Source organism: Pleurodeles waltl, chromosome 6, assembly GCF_031143425.1.
Source record: "Pleurodeles waltl isolate 20211129_DDA chromosome 6, aPleWal1.hap1.20221129, whole genome shotgun sequence".
NCBI classification, from domain to species: domain Eukaryota; kingdom Metazoa; phylum Chordata; class Amphibia; order Caudata; family Salamandridae; genus Pleurodeles; species Pleurodeles waltl.
Window position 1 is genome coordinate 379,900,436 of NC_090445.1, and position 26,179 is coordinate 379,926,614.

General features: G+C 46.3%; 1 protein-coding gene across 2 annotated transcripts in view; it reads left to right on the forward strand.

Moving 5' to 3' along the window:
- LOC138299769 (purine nucleoside phosphorylase-like) overlaps positions 1–26,179 on the forward strand; it is a 248,556-nt gene that overhangs the window by 39,783 nt on the left and 182,594 nt on the right. For both annotated transcript variants that reach the window (XM_069238310.1, XM_069238311.1), the window contains exons 2-3: positions 12,108–12,277; positions 13,346–13,449. In XM_069238310.1, the coding sequence (XP_069094411.1) occupies positions 12,108–12,277; positions 13,346–13,449 (274 nt within the window). The remainder of the gene's footprint in view (positions 1–12,107; positions 12,278–13,345; positions 13,450–26,179) is intronic.

Sequence of the window (26,179 nt, forward strand, 5' to 3'; positions counted from 1 at the left end):
TAAAAATTACCAAGATATACACCTCGTTCTATATTGTACTCAACAACCTATTCTAATTAATAATGTGTACACTGCTGGGGTTTTATTCTGTTTATGCTGCACATCTTGGGATTCGCCAGGCATGTTCCCCCTTGGTGTGGGAGCGGAGTGGCATAAAAGTTCTAATTGTGTGTTTAGTTATTGTTTTCCTTATTTTATTGCTTCATGTTCATTTCTATCCATACAAGAAGCACATGGCAGTTTATCGCACACACGGATGACAGAATCTGTTGGCAGGCAGAGGTCAACATTAGACATTGCATTATTGTCCTGGAATATTAGGGGACGTAACAACCCCGTATAGGGAAGCAAGTCCTGCAGTTTCTAAATAGACACAGTGCCCAAATAGTGTTTCTCCATGAGACTCACCTCTCACCAGCACTGCAATACTCATTTGCTAAACACTGGGGGCCGCACTGTTTTTTCTCCAGCTATAGGTCCTACTCGTGCAGCGTCTGCACACTTATCGATAAAAATCTATGGTTCCACCCCCACCGTACGATAATGGATGATTAGGGCAGGTATATGCTGGTAGCAGGTACCTTAGCGGGTCACGAGCTAATGTTACTTAACATACAAGCCCTGAATGTAGATGCCACAGAATTTGTCAGGGCACTCCATGCACATATTGACAGGGAAGACATGAATCATATCATATTTGGTGGAGATTTTAAAATGCTCCAAGATCCTCATCTTGACACCACTGCCTCTCATCCCACGGGTAAAGCCTGCTTGCTACATGTGCTGCGTAACCTTTGCAACACTTACTGTGGGACCCATGCCGCGTTCACCCCTCCCCCCCACTGGCGTACACCTTCTACTCTACTCCCCACAACACATGGTCTCACATAGACTTCTGGCATGTGTTGACGTCAGTACTATCATGGCTTGAATCCATTTCTCATCTGCTGTGTACGCTCTCTGATCACTTCCTAGTTAAACTGACATTGCATATTCCATATGCTGGGTCTTGGAGCACCCCAGGTGTTTTCCCGATATGGTGCTCCTTGATGAGGCGTTTCGCTCTGAGCTCCGCTCTGCAATCACAGAATATTTTGATATCAATATGAGCTCAGCCAATTCACACTCTAAGTCGTGGGAGGCCTTTAGGCATATATCAGAGGAATTAGCATTGCCAAACATTTCAGGGTCCTTAGGGATATCTTTCGGAGTATCGCTCAGGTTGAGGCAGCCTTATCTGACCTCGACCAGGAGGACATGACGAGCTCCTCTGGGCTCCGCCTTCAGAAACCAGCCTCCCTGATGGAGGAGTTTCGAGAACTAGTGGAGCACGGGTTGCATTTCCTAGGCAAGTGTGCCAAGGCACATCACTATGGAGAAGGCGATAGGCCAGGCCGGACATTGGAGCGATTACTCCAACCATCTCTGTCATCCTGTTACATCCCTGAATTGCAAGAATTAGACAGGACCATACTCTCCACTGCTGGGGAGATACATGTGGAACTCCTGCATTATTACATACAGCTCTACTCCACCCGAGTGGATAGCTGTTTTCCTGAACTAGCTGAGTACCTCGCAGAACTGGGCATGGCTTAGCTCAGTGGCGCTCAACAGCATTATCTTAGTGAGCCTTTCACCACAGAAGAGATCATATTGGCAATAGACTTTCCTGTCCAGCTCCAAGGTGCCCGGCTTCAACGGTTTTACTGAGATATTTTATAAGATGTACACGCATATTCTAGCCCTCCATCTATTAGACATGTACAAGGAGGCTCTTGCTCCTGGCATGCTACCCCCAGCACTGCGGGAGGCGGTGATCACCTTGCTACCAAAGCCAGGTAAAGAACCCTACCTGTGTGGCTAATACCATCCGCTATCTTTATTGAACTTTGATAATAAAGTCCTGGCTAAACTGTTGGCTAACCGTTTGTCCCTTTTAATGGACCAGATTATTTCTCCCACCCAGTCTGGTTTCGTCCCCCACCGGTCCAAATCTATGACTCGCCTCACAGTTTTCGCAGCTTTGCATAGGGTGGTTCCCATAGTCCCAGCTGCACTGGTCCTCTTGGATGCTGAGAAGGCCTTTAACTCCCTCAGTGGCCTTTCCTGGAGGCTATCCTCCACAAACATGGTATGCGTGCGGATACACTTCCCTCATCATGCTACTTTACTCCCTTCCGACTGCACGGATCCAGATCAACAGCACTCTAACTTCTGCATTCTCCATCACAAGGGGTCCTAGGGGTACTAGGCAGGGTTGCTCTCTATCACCTCTACTCTTTATCATTGCAATGTACCCCCTAGTGCCTCTTCTGCAGGAGAAAGATTTACATAAGTGTCTGCAGTTCAGACCCAGTCTGCTATTAATTTCCCTTCATGCAGACAACCTCCTCCTTTTTCTAAGACACCCAGCAGATAATTTGGCCCTGGTTCTACAGGAGATAAGCCGCTTTGGTAGTTTCACCAGGTAAACTGGTCCAAGTCAGAAATATTCCCTCTCACAGATGTTACTACTCAGTGAATTTTGAGTTCCCCCTTGCTTAGTGTAACAACCATGTAAAATATCTGGGAATATATATTCTTCTTGACCGGGACCAAGTCATTAGACTAAACTACTAGCCTGCCATCCACAAACTGAACAGAGAGGTTGATCGTTGAATGTGTCTCCCAATTTCCATGGCGGGTCGCATAGCCATACTCAAAATGGTAGTCCTGCCCCTTTTTCTGTACTTATTAGTTAATATTCCAATTCCTCTGACTAACTCATTTTTCTAAACCCTTAAGAGTTTGCTGCTTCGACTGGTATGGGCAGGGAGGAGCTCTCATATCTTCTGGTATACTCTGATGCTCCCCTATAAGCATGGTGATTTTGAGGTTCCTCATTACCAGCTTTACTATTTGACTGCACAGTGCTATTACGCATATCACTGGTATCATGCTGATGCCCGTTTGCCATTCCTCATCTCGGAGAGAGGCATAGCTGCCTGACACCCCTGCACTCGCTGCTCCTATCTGGGTTTCCTCTAGACCCAACAGATGTCCAAACACTCTGCACAACTAGCTGGGCCTGGCACTGACTTACCCACTTATTTGCGTGTACACCGTCTCCCGAATGCACATAGTACCTTGTTACACTCTTATACCCTAGCACCAGAGGATTTCCAGCCCCTTACATTGAGCATTACAGAATCTACAGGAGTTGGATTAATATCCAAACTATATTGCACACATATCAATCTCCTCCCGGTCCACGATCAGAGATTGCTGGGTGCCTGAGATAAAGAATTGGGATCCCCAATATCAGATGAGGTGTGGTATGCGTGCTGCACTCAACCACGTTCAGTTTCCGTAAGTCACTGCCATAAACAGATGAATTACACATTTTTGTGAAGTGTCTATGTGACACCCCCTGCCATTGCCAAACTAGCTCTTCTGCCAAATGTAAAATGTCCTCTGCGGACTTTGCCCATATGTCCTGGACCTAGAACGTTATAGCAGCATTCTGGAGAGACGTGTTTGCTCAATTAACTTTGATTTATATCCTCCCCTTTCACCAGACCCTATGATGGCCTTACTGGGCCACATCGGTGACATCCCTAAGTCTATGAAACGATTTACGGCCATTTCCTAACTGTTGGCCAAATGAGAGATAGCTTTGCAAAGCCTGGCTAAGAAGCCTCATCTATCGCGATACCACAAGTGAGTTGTACGCATCCCTACAACCTCCTAGGTCCTGCCCGAAGGACATATTGCAACCACTGAGAGATTATCCTCTGACCCTGGATCACCATGGGCCTGACACCACCCACTGGTATGGTCCTTCTTGTCCTGGACATTTATACGATCAATCTGCACATATTTTTCTGTATTTACAACTGCTTCCTTACGCTGTCCTAGGATATCGACCTCCATATACATATATATTGTAACCATTCATCTCTGTTGTCAATTGCTTGTGTTTCTGAACAATATGCCATTGTTATGTGGCTTCTTCAATTCTAACTCCTCCAGATCCACAGGAATATGCTACTGTTTATGTATGGACCGATTAATTGTGAAAATGAATAAAAAAATGTTTAAAAAAACATAAGGTGCACGTGGTTTAAGAAGTTAAATTGTATCAATTTAAATCTAGCATTGTCCAAGACAATGATCTCGCCTGTGCGCACACCTTGATCCAGGTTTCTTCTGTGAACTGGTCCCCTGTATCAGCCACCCAGTCCGATTTTCCCTTTGAATCTTTACAGAAGTTGTCACTTTTTAGCGCTCTAGACGTGTGTTATGATATGTCTAGAAATGCCTAATTGAAGGATGGCTTCCAATGTCTGTGAGGAGCAAGTGGAAAACAGGTCCAGACATGGCATGTTCCCTGGCTGTCATTGCTAGCTTTGTGTATTGGAGAAATTGGATGGGGCCCACCGCAAACTTATCTTGAACCTCCTGGAAATAAGAGAAAAGTGTTTCATAAATAACCGTCCCCCACAGTCTCACAGCTCCCCTTATTCAACCAGTTATTTGCTATTATTATTTTAAACAATTGCAGTACCCACAGACGTAAGTCTCTCGCAAATGGCAGTCTCCGAAGCACTTGTTTTATGATCTGCTCCCAAATAACTCAGACCTGCTTGATGATGTAAGGGTATTCCGCCAGGATACAGGTGCCCCTCATTAGAACCTCCGCCAAGCAGTCTTCCCCATGTCTGCCTCTTAATAATCTCCATTTCCAGGTGTCCTCATTTGTTACCCATCTGGTTGCATGCTGAATATGGAATGTGTAGTAGTAGGCTTCTAAGTCCGGGAGTCCCAGGTCTCCTTCCCCTATATCCTGTTTGAATAAGGCCAGGGGGACTCTGTTCTGCCGTCCTGCCCAGACTAGTCCAATCAGGAGACTATCTAACGTTTTGAATGTGGACATGTGCAGGGGGCAGATAGAATTCTGCAGAGTATAAAGGCATTGACTCAACCACCATCTTCACCACTGCCATTTATCCCATGATTCAGAGTGGCAGCGACAACCAAAAGTCAATCAATGCCTGGAGTCCCTGGATAACTCTCCCCATATTGTATTCATATTGATTTTCCTGGGTGTGGGCTGTAACTATCCCCAAGTATCAAAATGTTCCAGTTTGCCATCTTAGCCCTCAGTCCGGGAGCTCTGTGAGAGGTCGGGTGTCAAGGAGGCTTTTCTAGGGAAAACAGGAGGCTTTTTCAACTGTTTTTGCTATGCCCTACACTCCACACTGTTCCAAGCAATTCAGTAAGGCAGGAGCTGACAATCGTGGGAGTCACAAGTAAAACAGCACATCATCAGCATAAAGGGAAACCAGATGTGTGACCTTCCCCACCCTGACTCCCCAATCCACCAGTTCTCAACAAATTTAAAGCACCAATGGCTCCACAGCTAGTGCAAATAACAATCAGGACAAAGGGCATCCCTGGCATTGTCCCCTCAGTATAATCCATGACTTCAAGACTATTCTGCACATTCTCGCTCTCGCTGTGAGTTGCTCAAAGTGTAACTTAACCTATTTACCGAAACCATAGTCATGCGTTGTAGCACCTGTCTTACGAAGCATTAAAATAAAAAGAGGAGAAGCAAAGAAATGAAAGGAGAACTATAAAAGGAGAGAATTGAAAAGATGGCCAACATACCTCAACACCGATGCACATTTATTTTCAGGTGTATGTACATGTGTGAGAATAACATGCTGTCATTCAAAGGACAAGATATCCAATGACTGAAGTGGACTGAGCAATCACGCCATGCAGTACTCTGTCAATGAAAAAAGCAGAGTGTAAATGACACTCAGACACACCAATGGCAGAGCAGTGGTGGCCCAGAGGCCCTCTATGTATATATATATATATATATATATATATATATATATATATTGAGATATATATTTACAAATATGGATATATTTATTATATAATGACTTTCACTAAGTTCATGGCACAACATTAAGAGATTCTATCAAAAATTATCACAGTGAAAATCTTCTATGCCTGTGGTTTGTCAGATGCCGTAACCAGTTCCAAACTCCTTCCCTACATGGTAATCTGTGACATCTCATGTAACAAAATACGTATCTGTGGGCTTAAATACAGAGAAAGATTAACCCATCCTTAAATGCCTATTTACTTTGCCATGTAGCTTTCACACTCAATATGCCAGGCCTATGGAGTTCATCATAACTTTTCAAAATAAACAGATTAGGCAAATGGCATTGGAAATATTTTTCCCTGTGAGCCAATCAGGCCTGTAGCTGATATTATTTCCTTGTCTTATCACCACAGCCAGCTGAGGCTACCTATACTGAGTTTAATCTTTTCCACATGGCAACCATCAAGCACAGTCATACATAAACAGAACTACACTTGGCAAAGCAAAATACTCTCTCTCCTGCAAAACCCTAATAAGGATTCTGACAGTGCAAATGTTCTATACCCACGGTTTGTCAGAGATGATAACCAGCACCAAAACCCTTGCCTAGTACTGTAATCTGTGAGATTTCATGGAACAAAATACCTATCTGTAGGCCTTAATGCAGAGTGATAATAATCTACCCTTAAATGCCTATTGACTTTAACATATGCTTTTCACAATCAATATGTCTGGCCTGCTCCCTTTATTGTAACTTTTCACCATTGGTTTGACGCCATAATCAGCTCAGACCTCCTGTATTGGACATAAGCCTTCCCACAAGGTAACCCTCATTTATGCTGTAATAAAGTTATAAATATATACACAATACAGTTGTCAAAACAATATAAAATTCCTACTAATAGATCTTAATCAGTATTATCACAGTGCAAATCCTCTATTCCCATGGTTTGGGTGAGTCACCAACACCAAAACTCTTGCCTACTACGGTGATCTGCAAGAATACATGTAAGAAAATACCTACCTTTAGGCTTTAGCATAGTGTAATAACAATCCCCTTTAAAAGCCAACTGCTTTTAACATATGCTATTTATAACTTGTAAGGCTGATTTGTTTTGTTAGAACTTTTCATTATAAACAGATCACACCTACGGAATCTGACCTAAATTTTCCTAGTGAACTGATAAGGGCTCTAGACTTACCAGTGCCTTGACATTATTACACAACACAAGCCTACTGGAGCGCGCACAAGATAGCAACAATCAGACACCTATTTATAAAATTACCTGATATGTATAAAATTACTTTTGGCAAAACGATATACATCCACTCTCAATAGGGCCTAAAAAGAACCATCAAAGTGAACTTCTGCTTCCCAGGTTTATCACAGTGGGTGTCTGACAACAAAACCCTTGTCTACTGTGGTAATCTTTGAGATTTCATGTAACCAAATACCTTTCTAAGGCCTGTAACATAATATGATAAAAATCCACTGTTAGAGGCCTATTGACTCTACCATATGCATTTACAATTAATAAATCATGTTGACTGCCTTTGTAATCATTTTTTATAATAAACAAACCAGACCTATTGTATCAAGCATAACATTTCACTGCACACCAATCTTGCCTATAGCTGTTATCAGTGGCATGTCACCATAAGCATGTCAGGCCGACTGTACTTCATGTAAGCTTTCTCACAAGGTAACCCTTAGCAAACAGTCATAAAACTGCAATTGTATACACAAATACATTTGGCACAGGATTTGGGGTAGACTAGCTAGCTCCACCAACCACTAATTCCTTTCGCCCGTTAAAGAATGAAAAATTCAACAGTTTCCTGATTGTCTTGGATCTTAGGAGGGCTCAGTAAATTTTTTCACAATCCTGATGTAACCTGTTTTCTAAGATCCTATGATGTAATTTGTCTGCAGGAAACCTGGATGAAGCCAGAGCGGCCAATACCAGATTTCATTGAATTTAATACTTTAGCACAGACAACAAATAAAAGGATGACATAGTGACACTTACATTCCAACAGGTCACTGATGTTCTCATGAAGAGCAGAACAGGTGGAGCCCCAGGACTAAATGGCATTCCTGTTGCTTTATTTAAGCACAATGAATAATGGAATAAAATTTGACCTGACTAACCAAATATTGCCCCTGCTTTCAAGATTCCTTATACATTGCTATTAAGGCCACCAAAGAATTCTGCACAAGGGTTATTACAGACACAAGACTTCTGGGGGACCTTTCATTTCCTGTTTTTAATGGGCAATAAATAAAAATATGAATGCCCTATTGTTTTTAAATGATTAGCAATCATTTCAAAGGAAGTCATGCTTTTTGGCTATAAATACTTGAAGGCAACTCTGCCCCCAAAGAAACTTACTTTGTCTTTTACAAACTGAAATTTATGTGACTTTGGTTTGGCGTCATTGCCCAACTGCCCTGCCCTGAAGTCATAATGTCAGAATGGAGAAAATGGCTTCTCTCTATTTTTTAACCACTGTCCCTTTGATCTTGTTGCCAGTCCTTGAATTTGAACCTTAATGGACAGTATTGTCACTTGTGACTATATTCATTGTGTGTATGAAGTGCTGAGAGGCTCTTGTCAAAGCCAGCTTGACATGTTTTTCTTTTTAATATATGCTAGTTTTATACTCTACTGTGCTCAAAAACATGTTCACAGCTATTTAACTGGTCACCATTGCACTTTAATGGAAACATTTTAATATAAATAATCAAATCATATTGTTGATTGCACTTTACTGATATAGAGATTTTTGCTACTTATTTTAAATGTGTTTATTAATGGTTTTAAGTGCCCAGAAGTAAACTACTTGATACAATGTTCTGTGCCCATGGTTTGTCAGAGGTGTAACCAACACGAGAACCTTTGCCTATTACAGTAATCTGTAAGAGTCTATGTAACAAAAAAACCATCTGTAGGCTTTAATTCAGTGTAAAAACAATCTACCTTTAAATGCCTATCAACTTTATCATATGCTTTTAGACAATTATTAGGCTAGTTCTTTTGCCTTTATCGTAACATTTAATTATAAACAGTTAGGCTTACAGCTTTTATCATTGACTTGACCATAACCAACTCAAGCCTACTTTACTGAGGGCAAGCTTTCCACAAGGCATCTATCAAAATACATGCATTAAAAAAATGTATACAAAATTACATTTGGCAATGCAAAATAAGAGCTCTTCTAAGAGAGCTCAACAAGGATTATTGTTGTGCATATCCTAATGGGTTGTTCGGGTGGATCACCAACGCCAAAACCCTTACCTACTACTGTAATATATGAAAATCCATGTGACAAAATGCTTCCCTATAGATTGGGAACTGTGTAACAGCATTGCTTCCTTAAAAGCATATTGTCTTGAACATAGGTTTTTCACAATAAAAAGACCAGGCCCACTGGCTTTGTCATAAAGTTTCATAATGAGCAGGCCAAAACTATGAAATCTGTCATGACTTTTCCCAATGAACTGATGAAGCCTTTAGTCTTTTACAGCTTGCTCAACACTGGCCATCTGAATTGCTCATAAACTTGCAACCATCGTGCATACAGATATAAAATTACAACTATGTAGAAAAAAACAGCTTGCAAAGCAATATACAACTGCTGTCAACAGGGTCATCATAGTGAAAATACCCAGGCTTTGTAAGAGTGGGAGGCCAACTCCAAAATCCATGCCTACTACGGTAATCTGTGAGATTACTTGTAACCGTATACCTGTCTATAGCATTGCTGGAGTGAGGATCTCATTTTAAATATTGTTTTACGAGGTAGGTTTACCAACTCATCAGGGCGAAATCCTTGTTGTGAATAAATATTGTAAGGTCTTTAGATCTTTGTCGTTAAGTGAGAATTAATCAGGATTTGTACATCACAGTAAAGTGACGTTAGAATTTTCTGATCTACTTCCATCCATAATGAGAGTTTGGTATTAGTTCAAAAGGTTTATTAATCAGATCTTTAGCAGTTTGTCTTTATTCACCTGAATATAAATTAATCAATAACAATCATTAGTTTGCCAGTAATCTATAAGCAGTAAATGAAGCAATTTCATTAAGTGATCTTCATAAAGTAAAAAATTTCCTTTCTAAGAATGGGGTAAAAAAGGCGTCAGTGAAACCCAAAAAATACGTTTTCCCTGTGGGAACATTTGTCTCTAATCTTCTAAATAACTGCTGTATTCAACTATCAACAGTAGTCTTTCTCCAAATCGAAACATTTTTATCACATATAAAGTTTACGTTTGTAAACTTTCTCATCATTCGTCTGCCTTTAGCAACTGCATCTTAAAGTAGAAACTTCTACATTATTACCTCGTTAAAATACAGTCTACTTATTAATTAATTCTACAGTATTTGTGTAAGTAGAAACATTTGCAGGGTCAAATGACAACATCGCATTCAATTAATGTACATTATGAAAAATATGCTCATGGGAAGGTCAGAAAGCATAACATTTCACATTCCTGAACGAGGTCAGTTTGTCAAAGAATGCTGCTTCCGCTTTTCAAGCCTAACACGTGTAACTATGACTGCCTGGTACATTTCTTTGCAGTTTAAAATAACTTATTATTTTTCTGAGCCCTACAATGTTAATTCTGTTCATTATTATTATTGAATGCATTATTTTCTAAATTTTATAAAAGTGCTTTATCAGCCTGTAACACAAGTGTTAACCAATTGCTGTTAGTTTTAAGAAACGCTTTTCACACTTAAAAATGTAGACCAGTTGCCTTTGTCAGAATATTTCCTAATAAGTAGACGAGATCCAAGGCGTTGGACATAATATTTCCCAATGTACAAATCAGGCTCATAGCTTCTCACCATAACCAACTTAGGCCTACAGTTTATGCATACGTTTTTCCACAATGCAACCATCAGACACACATCATAAAATTAGAAATGAGTACCAAATGAGAAATGAGTACTGCTCAAAGCAGCGTTAAGATTCGCCAGAGCGCCCACCCAGGGCTCTTACAGGCAGACTAGGAGCCTGTGTCTCTTCTCAGCAGCCCAGCAACACCGTGCCGGGCTGGAGAGAGCTCAGTGAGCATGTGTGTTTGGCCAGCCCGAGATGGCTGGTTAAACACATATGCACACTGAGTGAGTGCACAGTGCACCCCTCCTCATCCCCGTCACCCCCATTGCCACGCCCCTTTAACAGCAAAACAATAATAAACATAGTTAATTGTTACTTACTGGGATCCCTTCTGTCAATGTCACTCCCCAAGATTCACATCACGTTTATTGGATGATCAGGTGTTTCCACTGCTAGTACTCAATTTGAGAATGTGTCACGCAGGATGTGTCATCCTTCTTTGATGAAGAATTGCCTACTCTTTGGAGTTCTTCATGGATGACGGTGCAGGGGATAATAGGATATGCTGAGAGCCCGAGACTTGTGGGTGTGGCTTACAAGTAACCTAACCTAGGTTAGGACAGACGTGTTTAAGCTCTGTCATTTCTGTTCACCTCCATTCTCTATTTAATGGTATGCTTAACTCGTTTGACGTCCGCATTTTCCTTGGTTTGTATGGGTGGCGTAATGCTTTATCTTTGTATGAACAGTGTTGGGTACTTGGTTTCATTCAGTGTAAATGGGTGTCTGAAAGTAGTGTGCCACCAGGTAGAACAAACGCCTCCTTTCACCCTTCTAACAGTGTCAGGATGGGCCTTTTGTCTATGCTAGTGGTTTCTTAGGTGACCTCAGGGTTTTGATGCTTTATGCTTCCTTGACAATGAGCACCGATTAATTTATGCCAAAGGCACACGCTGCCCACACTCAGCCCACTTAGCAAAATGTACCTCTTTAAACAATTTCACACATGGTATGTGTAATCTCAATGCGATCACAAATTTATCTTGGTTATCGCTGCCCTAGCGATAAATTATCTAGGGTGGGATGAGTCAATTAGGGAGTTTACCCCAATCCCTACTCTATTGTGCATTTGCATTTGGCCTGTCTTATAGCCGTATAATCATGTCCAGAAAATAGACAGCCCTAAAACTTGCATCGCACGTAATGAGGTTCAAAGGTAGTTAGACTTGGTGGTTTTTGGCTTGTTCCTCTTTCAAGCTGTTCGTTCGCCTGCCATTTGAGGAAAGCAGACACCATTCCTTTATGAGTGAGTATACTTGGAGCACACCAGTATCGACCTTCTGCAACCTACCTCTCCCCTCCTCTCTTCCAGGAACAGTTATGAGGCGTACAAACAGACTGCTGATTGGCTGCTGGCGAACACCAACCACCGGCCAACTGTTGCTATCATTTGTGGATCTGGGCTAGGAACCCTTGCAGACCTTCTGAAAGAACAAGTCATCTTTAAATACGAGGACATTCCCAACTTCCCCAAAAGCACAGGTAGGGGGATTCCTATCAATGGTCATAAGGGCCACTATCTAAATCAAATGAGATGTGATTTGTGATTGGGAGGGAGACAGTTTAGTACTTTTACCAGCAGCTTGTTCACAGACTTGACCGTGTGCTGTTTTCTGAGCCTGCAGAAAACACACGAGAGAAAGTTTTATAGAGCACTCTGTGGAAGTGAAAGCAACTTGAGTACTGGGAAGGGACTGATTTTCTGTAATCCAGTAGTGCTACTTCTATAGGTTGATTGTGCATGGAACGGTTAACTCCAGGATGGTTATCCGTCTCATAAAATATATTCATAGACTCCTGTTCCTGCCTCCCTGCTAAATATATATTTCTGGGCTTGCAATATGGGAAAAGTGTTGTGCAGAAGAAACAAGGTGTTCAGACCAGGTGTTCAGTCTTGCCCATGCTGGGATCTGTGAACGGTATGGGTGCAATTGAAACGGAGACCTCCATCCATCTTTGGACATCCCTGAAACCAGTGCCTTCCTTGTGGGAAGTTCTCTTTGCCCTATACTTTGATGGGCAGTGGTGGCGATTTACTTCAGACAAATCTTACCCTCCATGCCTACAGCATTTTAGTATTTGTCTACCAGACAGCGTGAATGTTAATGAGCAGTTTAACTCTAAAGCTGCCACATTCTGTGGTGGGATGGTCTCCTCTTCAGTCCATCAGCATGGATGTCACACGTGATGAATCTTTCGCTCCCACCCTCCTGCGTTCCTTGGAAAATGTATAATGTGGATCTAGGAAGGGAAAATGGCTGAGAACGAGCTTCGTGGAATAAATGTGATGATGCTCTTTTAATCAGACACTATGTTACCTTATATGCTGTACTACAAATAGTATCTTGTAAAATCTTTCAGATTTCAACTCACATGGAAGTGCACCTTGTTTTTGGTATTGCTGACATTCTGATTGCATGGCTTGTGTCTCACTTTCTTTACTGTTCATTCATCACACCGGCGTACATCACTTCCAGTTTGCCAGTTAATGCATGCTGTGAACTGTGAACTGTGACCTTCATCTGAGCATCTTATTTCTATTCCACACAGTGCAGGGCCACGCTGGGCAGCTGGTGTTCGGTGACTTGAATAACAAACCCTGTGTTTGTATGCAGGGGAGGTTTCACTTTTATGAGGGGTATCCCATGTGGAAGGTGAGTGCATCCGTTACTTTACTTATATGACGTTTGTATTTCTCAAGATAAACATGTTGCATCTAGTGATGCGCCTGGATGTACATTACAGTGGGTGTCACAACATGCAATTGTGGCCATCTCAAGTTGGTGTTCATAAAGATTATTTCAAGAGTGATAGTCCTCATATGCACGAGTTAAAACATTAGTCAGGGTTCCATATTCCTTCAGTCACAGCACATAAAAGTAACAGAGGTACCATGCGCCACCATAAGGTATCCATATGGAGCAGGCTGAGTAACAGTGACAGGATGACGTAGGTATGCATCTCTGCTCCTCTGAGTTGAGAGATTGGAGGTCTTGTTGAATTGCCCCGCTAACAAAGTAGAAAAGAGAATATATGCCAGTTTGTGTTTTTTACTGCACTGTAATCTGCTACACCCCTTGGTACTATGTTTTTCCTCAATTGTTGAGGCATTTGGAAAGCTTGGGTTTCAACTCCCTCATCATGCAAATCCCATAAGGGACCTTGCTTAAGTACTTGCTGTAGACTGTCTCCTGTCAACACTGAATATCAATGTTGGAATGCTGGAATGGCCACAGGAACACTGGAAATTTTCCATGAGAGGTTGGGGATGGAATTAAAGGGCAGAATGGGTGGCTCCCGAGGACTCTCTGGGGTTTCCGAGGGCAACCGTGCAACCTGGTCTGTTCAGCGGGTGTGCTGCTGCAGCGTCACAGCCTATACTGCCAGAGCACGTATCTGATACCTCTGGATGAGGGTCGGGGGCTGGAATCAGCCAGGCTAGTTAATAGACAATTCTGAGCATGTACTGGCAACGTTACGATCTGCTTATGTAAGTGTGGTTGACAGCATAGTTGTCATGACCGTTTGCTTACAGTATACACAGAAAGGACTTTGGGTCAGCCACTTTCAACTACTGACATTTGTTTGAGCCTCTTTCGGGCATTGGCTGAAGGCATTATTATCCACACTTGTCTCTCTCCACGTTATTGACTGCTTGATGTATCACCTCTTGCATGCTTGCATTGCAATGTATGAGGGACTGTTTTATATCTATATCGAAAAGGTACACTCAACCATTACACGTTGTGTCATATTTAACTCTTTGTTTAATTCATACATTCTGTTCTGAATGCAATCTTTTTTTTTAGGTCTGTGTTTTGGCAGCAAAGGTGTATGTTGGAATTTGGGCTACTGGTTGAGATTGGCGAAACCCTTCTCAGGCAAGGATCACGTTTGCTGTCAGGGTGAAGTCACAAGAAAACCCCAAATCAATCTGTGTTAAACTGTCTGGGAGCTTGGCACAAGCTTGGCACAAGCAGTCAGTATTCTGCATCTCTTCAAACAGTAACAAAGTGAAAACAAAACACAAGAAAATATTCACATCAATTTAGAAAAAATAATTACATTTAAAAAAATTCTTTGACACCAAAATGACAACAATCCAATCATTAAAATTGGAGACATGCAAGTTTAAAGATTTAAGTGAAAATAGTGCATAGAAGCACAAAGAGCCAATTATGGTTACCTGGACATGCCGGACCATAACACAATCGTAAAGTTAGGTCTACTGCAATGGAGAATGTGCCAGATACACGGACTAAGTTAGGTGCTGAACAAGAGTACCTTAAACCTGCATGTGGAGCATTGCCAGATCCCACATCGAGGATGCGTTGCACAGCAGAGGCGATGCAAGGTCCTGGTGTGGAGATCCGTCGCATAGCGGCAGTTCTGTGAAGCTGTGAGGCTGCAATGCAAAGTCATGCATCATCGTTGAGGATGCCATTGACGAGGTGCTTGCCATGCAAAGTCCTGCACTGAAGATGCATTGCACATTGAGTGGTTCCTCTGAAGAAGTTGCAAGGCTTGCGATGCAGAACCCTGAAACTGTCATTGAGAATGCCATTGATGAGGGGCTTAGGATGCGAAGCCTTGCATTGGTGATGCGTCATGCTGCGTCAGTTCTGCTGGAACCACAGCAGGGCTGGCAGAGCACCTTCAGGCCCACTTCCAAGGGTCCAGGACTGGGGTGGCACCACTTACGAGGGTAGGACTCACAGCAGACAGGTGCTGGGTTCAAGGTGGTTGGAGCCTTCTGTCCCTGAGACTAAGGTCAGAAGTCCAGCTGATTAGCCCTTGGAATCACTCTGACAGTCCTAGTTTCAGGATGGAGGTCCAGCTCTTCACTCAGTCAGCAGGTGTAGGAAAGTACCCTCTTCTTGCCATGGTTACCCCCATTTTCAGCCTGATGTCAGTGTGCCTGACTGTGTTCACTGGGATCCTGCTAACCAGGACCCCAGTGATTATGCTCTCTCTCCTCTAAATGTGGTTGTTGCATACTAGTAACCCAGTATTTCACCCGCAATTGGCATACTAGTGCCCCCTTATAACTCCCTAGTATATGGTACCTAGGTACCCAGGGCACTGGGGTTCCAGGGGATCCCTATGGGCTGCAGCATATCTTTTGCCACCCATCGGAAGCCCATGCAAAGGCTTCTGCAGGACTGCCATTGCAGCCTGCGTGAAAAGGTGCATGCACCCTTTCAGTGCCATTTACACTGCACCAGGTCCCTTATAAGTCACCCCTATAGCAGGCCACCAGCCCTGAAGGCAGGGTGCAGAGTGCCTGTGTGTGAAGGCACCCCTGCACCAGAAGAGGTGCCCCCACGACCTCCAGGACTATTTTCCCAGACTTCGTGAGTGCTGGGACGCCATTTTACGCATGTACTGGACAGAGGTCACTACCTATGTCCATCTACATAATGGTAACTCTGAACATAGGCATGTTTGATATCAAACATGTTGGAATCACGCCCCAATGCTTTTTGCAAGCATTGGTTGTATGATTCCATGCACTCTGGGGGCTCCTTAGAGGACACCCAGTATTGCCATTCCAGCCTTTTGAGGTTTTCTAGGCAGCTCCAACTGTTGCCACCTCTCAGACAGGTTTCTGCCCTCCTGTTGCTTGAGAAGCTCAAGACCAGGAAGGCAGAACAAAGGATTTCCTTTGTGAGAGAGGTGGTACACCCTCTCCCTTTAGAAATAGGTGTTACAGGCTTGAGAGGGGTAGCCTCCCCAAGCCAGTGGCAATGCTTTGAAGGGCACATTTGGTGCCCTCCTTGCATAATCCAGTGTACACCGGTTCAAGGACCCCCAGTCCCTGCTCTGGCACGAAACTGAACAAAGGAAAGGGGACTGACCACTCCCCTGTCCATCACAACCCCGTGGGTGGTGCTCAGAGCTCTTCCAGAGGGTCCCTCGGTTTTGACACCTTGGATTCCAAGGTGGCAGGGAACTCTGGGAGCATCTGAGTAGCCAGTGCCAGCAGGTGACATCAGAGCCTGATAGGTGCTTACCTGGTTAGGCGACCAATCAATCAATCAATCAGAGTTTATAGAGTGCAGCTACTCACCCATTAGGGTCTCAAGGTGCTGGGGGGGTGGTAGCGTGTACCGGAGGTGGATTAGAAAAGCTATGTCTTCAGTTCCTTCATTAAGCTGGGGAGGGAGGTGGTTAGTGACCAATCCCCCTGTCAGGGCTATTTAGGGTCTCTCCTTTGTTTTTTTTTTCAAATTCGGATTGCAAGACTCCAGCAGGAATCCTCTGCATCCTCCACTTCACCTTCACACTGAAACTGCATCTGGACCCTCCAGGAACTCTACAAACTGCAACAAAGAAGCGAAGACGACTTCTGAAACATTGTATCTTCAGCTCCTGCCAGCAACTGCTAAAGTTTCCCGGTTGTGCATCCTCAGGAGGCAGCCTGTCTTCAGCCTGCACCAGCAGAGCGAAGGAATCTCCCTTGGAGTGAAGGAGTCACTCCCTTGCTTCAGCAGGCACCTCTTTGCATCAATGACCGGCTGTGTGGATCCCCTCTCCTGATGAGCTGCGTGGATCCTGCATCTTGAGTGGTGGACTTAAGTGGTCCCGGTGGTCCTGGCGTCCTGCTGCCCAACTTTGGCAGAGGTAAGAGCTTGCCATCCCACGTAAGACACTACCCCCATGCACCGTGTGTTTTGCAGTTGCCAAGCCTTGTTGGCATCCTTCCATGAAGAACTTTGTGCACCGTGCAGCTCCGGCCCCCAGCACTCTATACTGCGATGCACATCTTCCGGAGTGGTTCTCCGGCGGCGTGGGAGCCTTTGTCGTAGTGCTGCATGGGCCTCCATTTGCACCTCCTTTGTCCCCCTACTGTGGGACTCCTGTGCGCGCTGCCTGGTCTTCTGTGGGCTCCCTGAGTTGCTGAGAATCCCCTCTGATTCCCCCTCCTGGGTAGAGTCCATCCCTCATGGTCCCAGGAAGTGCCATCTTCCCCTAACCACGAGCTTTGCGTGTGCCAAGGCTTGTTGGCAGACTCCAGCGACGCAAACCAGACTGCAATCCTTCATCCGGTGAGGGACATCATTTGCTTCAACCAGGAATCCGCATCCGTCTTCTTGGGAGCAGTACTGACTGTTGTTCTTCCCCAATGGTTCTTCTTTTGCACCTTCATCCGGGTTAACACGGACTCCTGTTCTCCCTGGACTCTTCAGTGCTTCTTCGACTTGGTCTGCTTCTTCCACAGGTCTTCAGGTCCAGGAATCCACTGATGGTGTCTTGCAGTCTCTTCTGGTTCTTGCATAATCTTCTTTCTCATGTTTCTATGTGTTCTGGGAACGTTACTGTGTTTTACTCCTACTTTCCTGGGCTCTGGGGTGGGTTCTAGTATGTACCTTTGGTGTTTTCTAGTACTCCCAATGACGCTCTACAACCTACACCTGCCTGGGTGGGAAATCGATAGTCGCATTCCACTTTCTTAGTATAGGGTTTGTGTTCCCCTAGGCCCATTTCTAACTATTGTGATTTTCACTATTCACACTGTATTCTAAATGTTCTACACCTGTTTCTACATACTAGTGTATATAATGTGTGTGTTACTTACCTACTAAGGGAGTGTAGTCTCTGTAGTATTTTTGGCATTTGTGTCACTAAAATAATGTGCCTTCATGTTTGTAACACTGTTTCATGTGTGGGAGTACTGTGTGACTACAGTGGTATTGGATGAGCTTTGCATGTCTCCTAGATAAGCCTTGGCTGCCCAGCTATGGCTACCTCTAGAGAGCCTGACTTCTAGACACTGCCTACATTTCACTAATAAGGGATAACTGGACCTGGTATAAGGTGTTAATACCATAGGTACCCACTACAAACTAGGCCAGCCTCCTACACCAGGAGGGCCAGAAAGTCCATCAGTTTTTTGTTTTTTTTTAAATAAAAAAACAAAGCTTTTGGGGACAATCTGTCCTGATATTGTGCCACATCCCTCACCACTAGTGCCCATACAGTTTTTGAGCCCTGGGGAGCAGACAGGAGAACTTCCCCCCAATCCGCCCTGCGGAATGGGGCAGAAAGTCAACTAGGCCAGTGGTTCCCAACCTTTTGACTTCTGGGACCTCCACTTTATCATTACTGGAACCCAGGGACCCCCACTGAATTATTATTTGAATCTGGGGACCCCCCCCCCCCACTGAGTCATTACTGGAAGCTGAGGACCTAATCTGTTAATATTATTTAATTTTCTATGCAGTTGTGGACCCCCTGAGGAGGCTTTGAGGATCCCCAGGGCCCCCGGACCCCAGGCTGGGAACCACTGAACTAGGCAACAAGGATAGCCTCTATGGATAGGGTGGGAGGCACGCAGTCCTAGTAGTAGTTTACATCCTAGCACCCTAGTGGCTAAACAGTTTCTCTGTCCAGGTGGGTTTTAGAATGGGGGTTTAGCCCCCTAAACAGCACTACTGAGTGGGCCAGAAAGCCCACTAGACACCATGGATTACCGTTTTATTGATAAAAATAGAATAGGATAGCAGATGGCCCATCATAGCATCAGCATACATCCCCCACATCCCCCACCCCTAGATCCCAAACAGTCTTTCCCCACACTGGGTGGCAAATTGGGGGTGGGGGTTTCACCTGCAGAAAGCACACCACACACCAGGGGCCATATTACAGAATAATGCTTCAGGGTTACAACAGTTATCTGATAGAGACTTCTAGTTGTACATTCCTTACCTTAGAAATACCCCCAGGCATCAATCTGAATCTGGAGTTTATCCTGGAGCAGTACCTCTGCGCACGTTAAGTGGTGTTGGTCTACTCTGCGTCTGTCCTTGGCATCATGGTCACTGAATATGACATCGCGGGTCATATATAGGCGCAACTCCGGTGCGCTGACATCAGTACTTTTCTTTCTGTGCCAGCATATAGACATATCTGAAGAAGAGCTACCCCACAGTCACCTTTTCAACTTTAGTCGAATATTTGTTTTACTTTCTGGTGCTTCAATGTCATCTCAGAAGACGGGATTCAAGCACTGCAACTCCTGTCATTGAATGATGTCCTTAACGGATCCGCACCTCGTGTGTCTCTTATGTTTGGAGAGCGACCACGACCCGTGGTCATGCTTTGAGGGCCAGGCCAGGAACCTGAAGGCTTTGAGGGAGAGGTCCCTAAAGCTTCTTGCAGCTCAGCTCTGTGTCGCTCCCGGTCTCGAGAAAGGTCCTGAAACGGCTGGCAGAACCCTCACTCTTCGTTGTCTCATTCAAAATCTTCAGGACACTCGGGTAAGCACAAGAAGAAGTTGAAAAAGAGCAAACATTCTTTGACTTAAACCCTTCGGATGACACAATGCTGGAAACGGAGCACCGTCTCTGTAGGCCGCCGTCTTCGGAGCCTACTTCTGGGTTGGCTCCATGTCTCCCAGAGTTTCTGGGAGGTGGGGCCACCTTTGCCCAACTCCCCATTACTCCTGACCCAACACCCCACCCCTGAGAACTTGGTTATCCAGGCCTCTACATCTCCAGGTGCATTCCCTTCCGCACCCCTGAATAGGGAATACAAAAGAGTGGACCAGCTTGGGAAGAAAATGTTCTCTTCCTCCACTTTGGCATTGTGGTCCGTAAACACTGCATTCCTTTTGGGCCGATACCCCATACTTTATGGGACACTGTTGCACAGGTGCTGCCACAGATCCGGGAGGAGATGGGCCATTCTCTCTCAAGCTGCTGCTGATGGGAGAGATGCAGCTAAGTCACAATAAGATGTAAAGTGGATACGACTGACTCACTGGGTAGATCGGTTGCATCAGTAGTGGCCTCGAGGCGCCACACTTGTTTGAGGTCATCTGGCATTTTGGAGGATGTCCAAGCTGTGCTTAAGGACATGTCCTTCGGTGGCACCCGTCTCTTCGGTGACAAAGCAGACTCAGGACTTGAGTGCTTCCTTCAGTATGCTTTTTGCTCCTTTCGTGACTACAGAAGGGATGCCCAAACATGTCTCTTTCCCTCTAGCCACTGTGCTGCGCATGCTGGGCAGCCTCTCCATGGCCAGGTACGTGGGGTCCATTGCCCTTGTGGATCAGGGACCCAGCGGTCTGCTCATTCCACTGCCCCTCCCGCTGCAGCCACAAAACCTTCCTAGTCTGATGCTTCCCCATCAGGGGCCAGTTGGAGACAGGATTCACTATCACCTGCCCTGCTGGGAGTCCATTACGTCAGACAGGTAGGTTTTGCAAATTGTCCGAAGGGGCTTTTCCCTCCCCTTTGAGACCACCCCTCCATTCATGCCACCATCCTACGATCGGATGAGAGAAGATCACTTGGCACTTCTCCGCAAGGAGATTACAACTCTCTTGGCCAAGGAAGCCATAGAGAGGGTCCGTGTGCCAGAAGTAGGTCATGGTTGTTATTCCAGCAACTTTCTGGTGCCTAAAACGGACAAAGGCCAATGCCCTCTGCTAGACCTCCGGTCCTTCAATCTCTTCCCCAAAAAGGAGAAGTTCAAAATGCTAACTCTAGCTCAGGTCCTACCTGCCTCAGACCCAGGAGACTGGATGGTAGCGTTGGACTTGCAGTACGCATATTTCCATATTCCCGTCCTGCCTGCCCACAGACGATACTTGGGGTTCACAATAGGCCACGAGCATTTTCAGTTTACCGTGCTCCCCTTTGTCCCTACCAGCACCCCTCAGGTGTTCACCAAAGTGAGGGTGGTGGTCACAGCTCATTTGCACAGGTTAGGGGTTTCAGTCTTCCCATACCTCGAGGACTGGCTGTTGAAGGCGGGGTCACCTAAGGCTGTCGTCTTCGACCTCCAAACTACGTCAGTGTAGGAAAGTACCATCTTGCCTGGCATGTTACCCCCATATTTCACTGTATATATGTTGTTTTAGTTGTATGTGTCACTGGGACCCTGCCAGCCAGGGCCCCAGTGCTCATAAGTGTGCCCTGTATGTGTTACCTGTGTTATGACTTACTGTCTCACTGAGGCTCTGCTATCCAGAACCTCAGTGGTTATGCTCTCTCATTCTCTTTCCAAATTGTCACTAACAGGCTAGTGACCAATTTCACCAATTTCCATTGGCATACTGGAACACCCTTATAATTCCCTAGTATATGGTACTGAGGTACCCAGGGTATTGGGGTTCCAGGAGATCCCTATGGGCTGCAGCATTTCTTGTGCCACCCATAGGGAGGTCTGACAATTCTTACACAGGCCTGCGAGTGCAGTCTGAGTGAAATAACGTCCACGTTATTTCACAGCCATTTACCATTGCACTTAAGTAACTTATAAGTCACCTATGGGGGTTATTCTAACTTTGGAGGAGGTGTTAATCCGTCCCAAAAGTGACGGAAAAGTGACGGATTTACCACCAGCCGTATTACGAGTCCATTATATCCTATGGAACTCGTAATACGGCTGGTGGTATATCCGTCACTTTACCGTCACTTTTGGGACGGATTAACACTCCTCCAAAGTTAGAATAACCCCCTATATGTCTAACCTTTACCTGGTAAAGGTTGGGTGCTAAGTTACTTAGGTGCTCATTCTGACCTCGGCGGTAAAAGGCGCCTACCGCCGGTCAGAAATCCTCCATAATCCCGCCGCGGTCGCGGAAACCCGCCACGGTCATTCTGACCCGCAGAAGGCAAACCTCCGAAAATCCGACCGCCACAACAGCCCGCCAGACCAGCGGTCGGCGGAAAGGTGGAGGTGACAAAACCTCCACCGTCACGCCAACAGAAATACGCCCATGCCATTACGACCCACGAATCCACGCGGCGGTCATTCAAACGCGGTATTCCATTGGCGGGACACACCGCCGCGGTCAGAATACACACAAACGAACAAAACTCAGCCACATTGGACGATTTGAATCCCACACACCTGATACACATACACACACCACTCCCACACACACAATACAATATAAAACACACACCCACATCACCCACAAACCCCTACGCTAAAAAATTCGTAAAGAAGGCAAGAGCGAGACACCAGCATCCAAAAAATAACAGCCACAGCCACTCAACACCATCACCCACACACTATCCACACACAAAACAACACACACCACCACACTCAACTCACTTAAATACACATACTCCACCCCACACATCATACACACCACCCCATGGCACCCCAAAGACAACCCCGCTTCACAGACGAAGAACTCAGGGTCATGGTGGAGGAAATCGTTCGGGTAGAGCCCCAGCTGTTCGGCACACAGATACAATACACCAGCATTGCCCGGAGGACGGAGCTATGGCAGAGGATTGTCGACAGGGTGAACGCAGTGGGACAGCACCCCAGAAATCGGGAAGACATCAGGAAGCGATGGAACGACCTACGGGGGAAGGTGCGTTCCATGGTATCCAGGCACAACATCGCCGTGCAGAAGACTGGCGGAGGACCCCCACCTCAACCCCCACAATTCACATCATGGGAGGAGGAAGTCTTGAACATCCTGCATCCTGACGGCCTCGCAGGAGTCGGCGGAGGAATGGATACTGGTAAGTTGAAGCTTCAATACTGCTTCCCCCCCACCTGCATGCCAAATCAGACCCCAAACCTCACCCCCATCCTCGAACCCCACCCTCACCCCCACCCCCATCCTCACCCCCACCCTCACCCCCACCACCATCCTCACCCCCACCACCATCCTCACCCCCACCACCATCCTCACCCCCACCCCCAGCACACCTATTCCCCGCCAATGTCTCACCATCACAACCCACACATCCCAAAACCTAGCCCTGCATGCGTCCACTAAGCATGGACACCCATCACCAAAGCATGCCCAATGCATATACACATCCCCCCCACAAGCCACCCTCACCAAAGCCCCCACACACGAATGCCAGCACTTGGGGACACGAGAACCCACAGATACACCCATATGCCACACATTGAAACTATAACCATACCTCTATACCCCTGCAGGACCCGACCGTCAACACACCGCGGCGGAGGGGCCAGAATTATCCCCACCCCCCACCCAAGAGGCCGTCAGCGATGACAGCAGCTCTGTCGACCTGGACACCGATGACCAGCCCGGACCATCGGGGACCTCTGGACAGTCGGTTCCCCTCACACAGGCCCAGGCCACTACAGACCCAAACCCCTCTGGGAACACCAGCACAGCTCCCACCCAGCGGGCCCATGCCTCTGTCTCCAGGGCGCGTCAATCTGCGGTGTGTCTACCACTACAGGGCACCCAGGATAACCCACCACCCCAACAACAACAGGGACCTGGGGGCAGTGGTAGTGGGCACACCGGCCAGGGGGCAGAGGCCCAGGGAAACAGGGGAACTCGGAGGGCAGCTGTGCGACAGGGGGGGGAGGAGAGGCCCAGGGAACCCACTCTCCACGAGGTCCTCACCACCATCATGGGAGCATACAACCGCTCCCAGGAGACGATGGCGACGGTACTGGCCCGGTTCCAGGAGATCCAGGTGCTGCAGGAGGAACACTATCGGGGGTACAGGGAGGACATCAGAGCCATCAACACCACCCTGGTTACCATGGTAGGGCTGCTGCAGGACCTCGTCAACAACAGGGCGGACACTGAACAACACCCAAGGGCCCCTGCCACTAGCCTGGACCAAGAACAGGCAACCACCTCCGCCGGCGCTAGTGGACAGGAGGCCCCCGCACAGCAGCAGCCCACCAGACCCCCACCTCCTGCAGGAGAAGAACCACCCCGCAAGAGGGCCCTGAGATCTCGCAAGAAGACAGAGTAGGATGTCAAGACCCCCGCCAGCAATGGATACCACCTGATGTCATCCCACTGTCCCACATTGTCACCCTGTCCATCCTTGAACTGCCCATGCTCCATCTCTCCACAGGCCTCTGGACAATGCACCTGTGTGACTGTTACTCTGGACTCTGCCATGGACATTCCTTCACCATAGCCCCCACCCACTTGAAACCACCCATCCCATTTTGAGCACTTAAATAAACACCTATTTTGCACCAAAAAATCTGGAGTCTGGCTGTGATTTCAATAGATTGTAATTGACATGACAGTGCAAATATGTCCTTGTACATGGTGAAGTCAACAAACAGCTGCCACAAAGCTGTAGTCCATGGGGAAACGAAGCACAGGACTCGTAGTGGGGACCCCAGACCTGAAATAGGGAGGGAAAAGCCAAAACTCAGTCATCATACACTGGGGCAAATAGACAGGCAGCAGAGATGCAGGAGAGTAGTTAACATTTACTAAATTATCTTTGAAATGTTACCTGTGTCCTATTGGAAGTACTGTGCAATGATTCTGTCCCTGTTGTCTGTTTCAGCCCCGTCGTCTTCCTCCTCGTCACTCTCCTCAGGTTCCACCGCTGCCACAACACCACCGTCTCGACCATCCTCCTGCAGGAAAGGCACCTGGCGACGCAAAGCCAGGTTGTGAAGCATGCAGCAGGCCACGATGATGTGACACACCTTCTTAGGTGAGTACATTAGGGATCCACCTGTCATATGCAGGCACCGAAACCTGGCCTTTAGGAGGCCAAAGGTGCGTTTGATCACCCTCCTAGTACGCCCATGGGCCTCATTGTACCGTTCCTCTGCCCTGGTCCGGGGATTCCTTACTGGGGTCAGTAGCCACGACAGGTTGGGGTACCCAGAGTCCCCCACTAGCCATACACGGTGTCTCTGTAGCTGTTCCATCACGTAAGGGATGCTGCTATTCCTGAGGATGTAGGCGTCATGCACTGACCCTGGGAATTTGGCATTTACATGCGAGATGTACTGGTCAGCCAAACACACCACCTGGATGTTCATTGAATGGTAATTTTTTCTGTTCCTGTACACCTGCTCCCTGTCTCTTGGGGGAACCAAAGCCACATGGGTCCCATCAATGGCACCAATTACATTGGGAATATGTCCAAGGGCGTAGAAATCACCCTTCACTGTAGCCAATTCGCCCACCTCAGGGAAAATGATGTAGCTCCTCACGGATTTCATCAGGGCAGACAACACTCTGGATAACACCTTCGAAAACATGGGCTGAGACATCCCAGAAGCAATTCCCACGGTTGTCTGAAATGACCCACTTGCCAAGAAATGGAGTACTGACATGACCTGCACCAGAGGGGGAATCCCTGTGGGTTGGCGGATGGGGGACATCAGGTCGGGCTCCAGCTGGGCACACAGTTCATGGATAGTGGCACGGTTAAGACGGTAGGTCAGGATAATGTGGCGTTCTTCCATTGTCGACAGGTCCACCAGCGGTCGGTACACGGGAGGATTCATCCGTCTCCTCGCCCAACCCAGCGGACGGTGCCTAGGAAGGACAACATGGAGCACACAGTCAAGCAACCCACAGGTATGTACTCACAGCTAGCACAGTAAACGATTCTCTATGCAGTGAATGGCGTGTCTGAGTGGCTATGCAAGGCCTAG